At 43.0% G+C, this 11,146-nt stretch overlaps 1 protein-coding gene across 1 annotated transcript in view; it reads left to right on the forward strand.

Annotated features, from left to right (window-relative positions):
* Positions 1-11,146, forward strand: part of LOC121300491 (serine/threonine-protein kinase SMG1-like) — a 38,085-nt gene that overhangs the window by 3,765 nt on the left and 23,174 nt on the right. Inside the window, exons 3-8 of the mRNA XM_041229059.1 lie at positions 1,076-1,224; positions 3,025-3,185; positions 3,390-4,012; positions 5,370-5,490; positions 6,070-6,225; positions 11,068-11,143. Coding sequence (XP_041084993.1) covers positions 1,076-1,224; positions 3,025-3,185; positions 3,390-4,012; positions 5,370-5,490; positions 6,070-6,225; positions 11,068-11,143 — 1,286 coding nt within the window. The remainder of the gene's footprint in view (positions 1-1,075; positions 1,225-3,024; positions 3,186-3,389; positions 4,013-5,369; positions 5,491-6,069; positions 6,226-11,067; positions 11,144-11,146) is intronic.

The following is an 11,146-nucleotide window of genomic DNA, read 5'->3' on the forward strand; positions in this document are numbered from 1 at the left end:
CAGTGGATGGTTTAAGTACATGGGAGTTCTTTACCTTGCAGCACTGAGAATGGTCTTGAAACTTTTTAACTTTTTCGCACCTGCACTTTTGTATAAAATAAATGACTATATATTTTTGCATAAACTTGGCAATGTAGCAGATTCTTTTTGCTGCCACATTTCATAGTGTTCAGATCTAATATAAGTCTATGATTTGTAATACTGTATCACCATTGAGACTTTTATAGTTTTGAATGGCGTGAAACATGTGACACCTGTGAAGTGGCTCAGGTATGCAGAGGCACGATAAAGGTAGTTCAGGCAATTGACTGACATTCCCAACAGATCCGTAGTGTAAACTAAAGGGGGCTTGAAGAGAGTTTGTACATAGACCAAGCAAACAGAGAGAGAACTCCCAGATAGCAGGATATCCCATCTCACACATACACATTCATACGTCCTCTGTCACTGAGACCGAGAGAGCTGGGACAGGTACATCACACAGGGTGGAGGAGGACTCTTATTTAGGGTGTGCATATGGTGATTTGCTAGATTTTAGATATTTAGATATTTAGATTTAGATAAATAAATGGAGGGAGTTGTATTTAGGTACACACACTCACAACACACATATACATCCATGATGCCACACACTCAAACATATACACACATAGAGACATCCATAAATGCTGCTAGTGTTTTTGTGCTTTTGTTAAGCAGCTTTATTGCACATCATAATGAAAGCCTGTGTGATGACCCATTGAATAATCCTTACATTGTTTGCAATTATAAATTGGATTTTATGTGATTTGCCTCAGACTGGCACTGTTGGTGTGACAGCAAATAACAGGTCATTTTTCACAAAGTATATCGTGCTGGCGAACACATAGAAGTTCAATTGCTGTCACGCTAATCCTTTATGAGTACGACACATCGCGTCTCATCGAGAATGAGAAGGTCTGGAAGCTGGTATTACAGGCTTAGTTTTTCACACATACAGTAAGCCTGTAGCGTCACAAGTGAGTAATAGGAGTTGATGAGGACAGGGTAGACAGAGCAGGACTCATTCCCTTTCTCTTTCTGTCCTGCTGTCCAGGGGCTCCTGTCCAAGCTGTCCAACTTCCTGCTGTGTCGCTGGACGTGCCAATCCTTCTGCCAGTCATGTTGGGAGTGCAGCTGCTGCCAGCCCAGCGACGAGGAGGTGGAGATACTGGGACCCTTCCCTGCACAGACCCCCACCTGGCTGTGAGTTCCTGAGAGCCTCAGAGTACAAAACTCATTGTATTGTATCTGTTGTTACCATCACCCACCACTGCATTGCCACTTGTTGAATAACTTCATGGCAAGCAAAGGGTAAAACTATTCCAAGCCTCGCAGAAACGAGAGCGAGAGTAGTGTATGTAATTCACACCGCCTGCAGGCTGGTATTATTCATCAGTCCATGTGGGATGTGTTTAAAGACCGGGAGAGGCTGGGAAGGATGTTTAAACTCCTAATGATATGGGTTGAAAAGGCAATTCTGTTTGCAGTCTTGCACTGTCCTTGTGGACAAGTGGAGGCGGGTGGGGTGGGCCTGTGTGGGCTGGCTTTGCACTTATAGTGGTATTGAAATAATTATTTTTAAATTGAACTTTTTACCAGTAGAGATTAAAAGATCATCTAACTACTCCCATAAGCAAAATGACTCATCTAAATCAGAAAGGATTTTAATAACAAGCAAACAAACAAACAAACCAACATGTTATTACTGTAGTAATAAAATACAGAATGATATACTGTCCATTATCTGCAGATTGCTTTTTAAAATTAATTTCTGTAAATGTTGCTATAAATGTGTAGAATTTTCTATTCAGCCTACTCAAATATTAATGCCATACATTTTTTTGTTTTTTAAATCAATGTCTTTCCCACTTTTTAAAATGTTTTTATATTCCAATAGTCTCCAATGTACTGAAGGCTATTTATGGAAAATAATGTATAAGATGAAGCAGAGAAGTCTAATATTTTTACAATTTTCTCCAAGCTTGTCAACTGTTGTTTTCCCCCCATATAAAAAATAAAATAGCACTGTTTGAAAGTATAACAGTTTCCTATAGTATACTATGGTATGGTATGTTTTTGGACAGTACTGTGGTATTCATACACTACAGAAACTGGGGTTCCTCAGCGGTCATCCATCCACATATTCACCAGGCCTGACCTTGTGTAGCTTCTAATGTTTGATAAGATCAGAAACCAAGGCTGCCCAGAATGACGTTGGATGTGTGCCTAAAATCAATGAATCCATACCTATGTGAATACATTGAGAGTTTTCTTTGAGATTCAGAATGGGCTGCTTTGAAAATGTTCATTCAAAAGACAGATTGCGTTTGTACCAACTGACATCCAGCAACGTATGGCTTTGCCCATTGATCTTAGTCTCCACGTCATTCTCTTGAGGGCTGGAGGCCCTGGGAGGGGGTGTGGGGTGTGGAAGCAATTGTTCCCTGTCAGAATTATGTTAAAATAACATTGACAAATCTTCTAGGGTCTGGCTCAGAACTAGGCCACACTGCCTCCTAGTCGCACAGCACTATACATGAGGCCACTCTGCCTGCCCAGTCCTTTAGGTCTAACCACTTGGGCTGCTCTGCGTCTCAGTCTCTCAGCTTGAAAAAGTAAGCCAAATTAGTCCTAGCCTAGGCATTTCGATCCTGTATTATTTATCTGTAAGCTTTTAGAACCGCCACCCTCTCCACCTTGTATTCCAGCTGGGTTGTAAATCTCTCCCCATCACACCACAGATGTTTTTGTTGTGATCCTGGCACTGGAAATATTGGTTCCTGGCCAGACTTTGGCACTCACCATGCCCATGTCAGTTTCTTAGCATTCTCATCCAACTGTTTACAAAACTGAACTCTTCTTAAGACTCCCAAAGCCACATGTTACAGATTTCCCTGTTACTGTGACGGCTACCTAGGAAAACTGCAGCAATGAAGATATTGTAAATGAAATGAATCAAGAAATTGAAACTAGACTTCTCTTTAAAACGTCTTTCCCCCTCAGAGTCAATGACAAGAACGAAGATAAGGATGAGGACTCAGATAAGGATGGGGACAACACAGCAGCTGATCCACCAGTTACGCCCCAGGATGCCTCCCCAGACCGCCGGAGATCCAGCTCTGACACTTCCCGCTCCACCTACAGCCTCACACGTAGAGTCTCCAGTAAGTACAGACCTCTAGAGCACCGACAGGCCACACTACACTCTGGCCCTCTGCTCCAGCAACTCTGCCACACTACATCCCGGTCCCTCTGCTCCAGCCACTCTGCCACACTACATCCCAGTCTCTCTGCTCTAACTAAAATGCCACACTGTCTCCCAGTCCCAGATCTGTTCCCTGTAGTGTGACTCTCTTGCTCCCTCCCAGGTCTGGAGTCTCGAAGGCCGAGCTCCCCCCTGATTGACATCAAGCCCACTGAGTTCTGGGCCATGGGCTCCAAGAAGGAGGCAGTCCAGCCTGCGGTGCTGCGCAAGCCCTATGTGCCAGCAGACGATTACTTCCACAAGTTCGAGCCACGGCTGTACTCAGTGGACTCGAGCAGCGACGACGTGGACTCCCTAACCGACGAGGAGATCCTGTCACGTTACCAGCTGGGCATGCTGCACTTCAGCACACAGTACGACCTCCTGCAGAACCACCTGATGGTGCGCGTCATTGAGGCCCGCGACCTGCCCCTGCCCCTGGCCTGTGACAGCTCACGCCAGGACATGGCCCACTCCAACCCCTACGTCAAGATGAGCCTGCTGCCCGACCAGAAGAACTCCCGGCAGACCGGTGTCAAGCGCAAGACGCAGAACCCCGTCTTCGAGGAGCGCTACACCTTCGACATCCCCTTCCTGGAGGCCCAGCGGCGCACCCTGCTGTTCTCCGTCGTCGACTTCGACAAGTTCTCCCGCCACTGCGTCATCGGCAAGGTGGCCATGTCCCTGTGCGACGTTGACCTGGTTAGAGGAGGGCACTGGTGGAAGGCACTGGTTCCCAGTTCACAAGTACGACAATAGAACTCCTCTAATATTTGATTGTTTATTTTTTTCATTACATCAGTTTATCGCTAGGCATGAGGAATGTATGGCACGTGCTAATTGCATTACACAGTAGGAAACACTGACGGAAAGAAGGATAGATCCAGTAAGATCGGATTAGAATTGAAGGTATTATCTCAAAGGGGAGATTATCAGCACAACCCTAAAATCTTCTGCAGCTTTGACTATATATTTGTTTTTAAAAGGTTTATCTAGCAGGAATACAGACGCACAGAGCGGATTTTGATTGAACTGCCACATTACATTCTTTTTCACTGTCATATGAGAAAGCACAACATCACTCTAGCCTTATAAAGCTCAAATAACCTAGCAAGGCTGCAATGTCCTTCAGTCTTTTTTTCAGTTTCAGTTCACTGTGCTTCATTATATGGCCTGTTTACTATATATCCACAGGATTCTTACTTGGGCACTTTGTGATACGGGAAGCAGTTATATAGCTGTATAGTTGTATATACAATTGTGCGTAATAATCAACCATTTAAGTTACCAATCTCAAAATCAGCGTGTGGATTTAGAGTTGGGTTTAAAGTAAATAAGGTATTCTGTTCAAGCAGTAGCTGAAGAAGCAAATTATTTTATATTCGTTGTTACATTGATAGCATTTTACTCCAGCTCCAGCTCTTATATTTTAAAATGATTTCAATGTATATGGGGCATTGATCCCTTTTAAAAACCTCAAATAGCACACTCCACAAAAGAAGCTTTTGATTGGAATTAGAAATATGAGTTTGGAAAGCTGGCACATGAGGCTACTAAGGGACATTTGGCCCTGCCTGCTGTTGACTGAGGGCTGGTCCCACACAGAACACACTTTCAGCTTGTGTGAAATTAACATCACTTTGGGCGATAAAACTGAAGCATGAATAATACTGTAAAATTAGAACTATGCAATGAGTTAGACAAGTACCACCGAGAAGCCCAGAAAAAAAAAAAAAAAAGAACCGACCTATTAACTGCCCGGAAAAGATTTATTAAGCTTTTTCTTCCTTATAAAACTTCCCCATAGTAAAAGCTTAGTAAAATGTAATAAAGCATAGTGAAAGCATTAAGTACATACAGTTGACTCTAACTCTTCTAACCATTACTAAAGGCTACTGAAACATTTAACTACATTTACGTTTTTGCTTTCTTTTGCCAAAGCAAAGGCAAATCACTTTTTTCTATGCCGTCCGATGTATTTACCACGCTTTTCTGTGGTTTACTGTTGGTTTTATCATTTTTATTATACTTGTTCCTGAGCTTTTATCGATCTGTGGAAGCTGCACAGAAAGGTCTAATCCAGATCTCCTGATTGTTTTCCCAGAATGAGGTGGAGCTGGGGGAGTTGTTGGTGTCTCTCAACTACCTGCCCAGCGCTGGGAGGCTCAACGTGGACATCATCCGAGCCAAGCAGCTGCTGCAGACCGACATGAGCCAGGGATCAGGTAACCAGAGGAACTTCAAGGACTAGAATAACAGCAGCAACCAATGACTGAGATACTCAGATTGGTAGATTATTCCCCAGGCCTGGAGGATGCAAAGTAAGATGGCTCTTTAGCACTCCCAGTGGCAATTGCAGGTATTTGCTTTCTAGCCCTGCCGTTGCAGGTAACTGCCATAAAAAAATTTTAAATTTAAAAAAAAAAATACCTCTGTAAATATGCATTTTTTTAGGAATATATAGGTTTTGCACACAATGAAAAAGAGAATGCATACATTAACTGCACTGTACTGCACTTTTGTTTAATGTGCTCAAACCAAATGAACATGTTCTGGAAATGCTAAATGAAAAAATCATTTTCATGATGTATAGAACTCCATGCTCACAATCGCATCATTGTGTGCTGAGCGCATGCAGTAAATATCAGTAAATGATAAATGCAGTGTGTAATTACACATAGTTAAGGAGCCTGTATTGTTTAAGTGTCTTCAGAAGGGTAATTCGTTTTCAAGTGAAACTTAAAGCAGAAGTTGAATGACCTCTGTGATGGCTGTTAATAATGCTGAGTTCCCCGTCCTGGCAGACCCCTTTGTGAAGATCCAGCTTGTGACGGGGCTCAAGCTGGTGAAGACTAAGAAGACCTCATGCATGCGGGGCACCATCGACCCCTTCTTCAATGAGTCCTTCAGCTTCCGGGTCATGCAGGACGATTTGCAGGACGCCAGCCTGGTATTCACAGGTACCTCTCGCTGTGATGGGAAGGAGCTTTTACATGCATCTTTATCATTAGTTGTGAAGTAAAATGTAATATTTGAACTTACTAGTTAAACTAGCCCAGTAATACCCTAGTAAAAGCATAGCAAAGAGTAGTACATCATCGTTAAGTATAAGTAAATGCATAATAAAGGCAACATAGGCCACTGCAAAATTATTGAGCTAGGTTGAGACCATACCACTGGGCTGAAGGTTAGAAACACTTTCAGCGCCTTTCTGTTGCTAGGGCTCATAACACAATTAAGCTCCCAGCAGTAATTATTCTGTGCAAGTCAGGCTACAGTACTTCATTTAATCATTTACTTTTAAAGAAATGATACTATGTGCTGCTATGGGTCCCAGAGGAGAGAACCTCAAAATAATATACTAGTCTAATGCTATTATTCACTAATGTAAAAGTCACATTTGAATATTTCGGTGGCTTATGCAAATGGAGATCTCAAAGGAGCAATGATGTACTGTATAAGTCTCACTTAGTCAGAACAGAAGTAGCAATGCTTATATATTCAATGTATTTTCTTGCTCTCCCAGCAAAAATGCACCGGTGCTTTTGTCACACTCAATGAACCCATAGAAATGTCAAATCTTTTAATGAAACACATGCTGTTAACATTGATTACAAATGTAAAAGCTGACAGAGGTAGGAAGTGATGCTTTGTCAGGTGTCAGGTTCTGTATTTGAACCATGTGGCATAGTGACGGGTGGTCAAGGCTGGTCAGCGGCAGAAATGGAAAGCCCCAAACACAGCACTTTAGTTTAAAATGCTTTGGTGTACTTCTAATATATACACGAAACAAAGCAACAAATGAAAGGTTTAAACAAAACTCTTACATTAAACAAGCTCTATCACAACGTAACAGTTCCCAAGTTACAGCTATCCAGGAGCAGGGCAGAAAGCACAACATCTTGCTCTCAGCCCTGCTCTCAGCTCTGCTCTCAGCCCTGCTGTCAGCTTTCAGCTCTGCTCTCAGCCCTGCTGTCAGCTCTCAGCCCTGCTCTCAGCCCTGCTGTCAGCTCTCAGCCCTGCTCTCAGTCCTGCTCTCAGCCCTGCTGTCAGCTCTCAGCCCTGCTCTCAGTCCTACTGTCAGCCCTGCTGTCAGCTCTCAGCTCTGCTCTCAGCCCTGCTCTCAGCCCTGCTGTCAGCTCTCAGCCCTGCTCTCAGCCCTGCTCTTAGCTCTCAGCCCTGCTCTCAGCTCTGCTCTCAGCCCTGCTCTCAGTCCTTCTCTCAGCCCTGCTGTCAGCTCTCAGCTCTGCTCTCAGTCCTGCTCTCAGCCCTGCTGTCAGCTCTCAGCCCTGCTCTCAGTCCTGCTCTCAGCCCTGCTGTCAGCTCTCAGCCCTGCTCTCAGCCCTGCTATCAGCTCTCAGCCCTGCTCTCAGTCCTGCTCTCAGCCCTGCTGTCAGCTCTCAGCCCTGCTCTCAGTCCTACTGTCAGCCCTGCTGTCAGCTCTCAGCTCTGCTCTCAGCCCTGCTCTCAGTCCTGCTCTCAGCCCTGCTGTCAGCTCTCAGCCCTGCTCTCAGCCCTGCTCTTAGCTCTCAGCTCTGCTCTCAGCCCTGCTCTCAGTCCTGCTCTCAGCCCTGCTGTCAGCTCTCAGCCCTGCTCTTAGTCCTGCTCTCAGTCCTGCTGTCAGGTCTCAGCCCTGCTCTCAGCCCTGCTCTCAGCTCTCATCCCTGCTCTCAGTAACCTGCTTTCAGCCCTGCTGTCAGCTCTCAGCCCTGCTCTCTCCATGTGTTCTCCCTCAATTACATTTACCTGTGGCTGTGCATATATAGCCACACAAAACACACTTTGCTTGTGCAGGGCCTCTGCCCTGTCACAAACCAATATAGACTATATAGATTTGTATTGTTAAATATTCTCAGTGCAGTCTGTTACTGTATTGTTCTTGTAATGCTCTTGTTTGTAAGTATGTGTCTGTGAGCAGAACAGAGAGGATGGCTCTCAGCTCAATCTCTCAGTTGGAGTTATGGCTGATTTTCTGTGCTTTGCTATTGTCTGTACAGTGAAATGTTATCAGCCAGGCAGCTTCGAACCCAGCCAGCGATCGTTAGCATCTTCTGACAAAAGTGCAGGCAATCAGTAATGGAAATGGTGCCTTGCGCTCCCTCTTATCTGCCAGATGCAAAAGCTCTATAATTAAACCCTGCTTGACTGTGCTGTTCTCCCGCGAGCCTGCCTCATCTGGGGGCTGATTAAGCCCTTCTCCCGCTGGTGAGAGGCCCCTGCTCTCTATCAGCACAGCTGGACCGTTCAGAGAGGCTGAGGCCGTATGAATCTGGAATGAAATGTCTATTAAAACCCATCCCTCTCCTGCTCTTTGTTTTCTCTCTGGTTCGGTAAACAGCGGCCGTAATGAATTCCTCAGCATCCTTTTTTGTGTACGAGATGACGCGGCAAAAATAAAATGGAAAAGATTTTGAGAATAATCTCTGTTTTAAAATATCCCCCAAGACCCACAGATTCAGTCTAAAACAACCACAACAGGTTATCGTGCTAATATCATGATATATCATATATATAATAATATATATATATATATATATATATATATATATATATATATATATATATATATATATATACATATATATACAGTATATATATATATCAGTATATATATATATATATATTATATATATTATAGTACCGATAGGGTAACACTGAGGAAGCGGACCGGCCATATATACCGTGGTGACCAACTTGTGCCCATATATATGGGCCATTCTGAAGAAGGAATTAAAGAGGGTGAACACTGAGGAATGGTCACAAATCTCTTCGCAACAATATTTAATCATATTTAATACAAACTCGTTGTGTTGAATCAGCAGCATGCTGGCAGGCCGTGGTGAACTTGCACTGTATTGACAGCGTTATGGCAGGTGTTTCTAGTTTTTTGTCCAGCCTCTATGTCTAAGCTGTTAGTCGGCTGGCAGTGTGTGTCTGGATCTCTGGCTGTCTGCGCAGAGCGGCTGGCTAATGAAGTGTGGCGGGGGTCCTTGTACCTGTCATGTTCCTTCAATTTTAAGACTCTACAGCAGACAGCTCCACAGGACCCCCGGGGGGTCAGGGGGCTGAGGGATGGGAGGAAAGCATTTTTTCTCTGTGTGTTTACCCCCTTCCCAGAAACAGCTTTATTATAAAGAAATCCCACCTCGTGAAAGCGTTCAATTACATTATTGATCTCACATCCTGTAAACATTGTAATTGTTTCAAGGCATTCATTATTTATGATGCTACCTCTTAATTACATCTGTTCTCTACTGGACATCCTTAATTTTCTCTAAAGGCTCTTTCATGCCATACCATATTATTTTTTACTCTGTGTCTTTTTTTTGTTACAAGGCTTCAAGAAAGCCTTATCCCAGAATGAAGGCTATTCCACTGTACTGGTTACTAATGGCAGAATGCTCCAGTGTGTGATGTCATCAGTGTTCTCTTTGTTGAACAGTATGTATGCACTATAGACCACAGGTGATGTTTATATCTGTGATGTGACTTGCCCATATATGTTCTCTTTTCTGTATCTTGTACAATGCATTCTCCGTAGTTTGTCATGTTTTTTCACAACTAGGGTAAATGATATGGCCCATTCAACACATGAGCAATTTCCTGCACATCTGATAATTTCACTCTCCCTGACTATCCAAATTCTGATGTTTTACGTCTGGAAATGACTCATGACATAAAATATTAACAAGTAGGGAGAGGATCAGAGAAAGCAAGCTACATTTGGAGAAGCTGACGGATAGAGGGGAGAGAGAATGACTGAGGTGTATAAGTAGACGCTGGTAGTGACCAATTTGTTTTGATGTCTCTGTCTTGGCCTCAGTACAGTGAGTTGTGGCTTTTCATTTTAATCAGGCATTGGGGAGTGCCCTGAAAGAATTACATTCTCTATTAGAAATAAAATAAGTTTCAGGGTATTCATTTTTTGTATTTGTTTTTAATTCATAACTAGAATGAATTTGTTGTATCGATCCAAAGTTATACCTGTACAAATGTATGACTATTCACCATTAATTTCTTGAATAACATTCACCTCCGAGGCATCTAAAGGTCCATACAGGTGTATTTTGTTACTGTCTTTCATGACATATTTTGAGTTTATTTCCTTAAAGCTGTTATCTACCCTTATAAAAGTTTCCCATGGTACTTTTGCACAGTATTTTTGCAGTATTATGTGCTTTTCCTATGGTTACATTATGCATCTACTATAGTTTACCCTGGGTTGCCATGTTTATTAATATGCTTTACCATACCTCATTATTCTTTACAATGTTTATCTATGCTCTATCATGCTTTCATTATGCTTCAGTACACTTTGCTGTGCTTTTACAAAGGTAATGTTGAATGTAGGTACAGTTTGAACTGTCAGTCTGCCTCACTTCAGCCCAATTTTTACTAAGAGTCTATGCTCTCTGTGCTGGTTTCAGATATGGTGATGCAGTTTAGTTTACTAGCGCAGACCAAGCTGGGAATATCCAGTCTCGATAATTATTTCCTTCTTTAGAATCCCAGTACTCGGCCCCTGTATGCTATTTCACTGGACTGATTTAGCCAATAACGGAATGGGAAGTTTGGCTCTCCTGTACATAGACATTGATCTTATTTACAGACAGTATGATGGAATTAGCCAAACCTCATGCCTATCTTCTACTGCATTAACTAAATTGGACTGGAGTAAAACAAGGAACTAAACAGTTACATGGCAAGGGAAAACAGACCTGAAATACCCAAGGGAAGAGTAAAATGATTACATAGCTATAATGTTTTTTTTTTTTTTTTATCTTCAATCTTTTTTTTCACAGTTTACGGCCACAACATGAAGAGCAGCAATGACTTTGTGGGGCGCATTGTGATTGGCCAGTACTCGACGGGCCCCCCTGA

This window comes from Polyodon spathula, chromosome 26, assembly GCF_017654505.1.
Source record: "Polyodon spathula isolate WHYD16114869_AA chromosome 26, ASM1765450v1, whole genome shotgun sequence".
In the NCBI taxonomy this organism is placed as follows: domain Eukaryota; kingdom Metazoa; phylum Chordata; class Actinopteri; order Acipenseriformes; family Polyodontidae; genus Polyodon; species Polyodon spathula.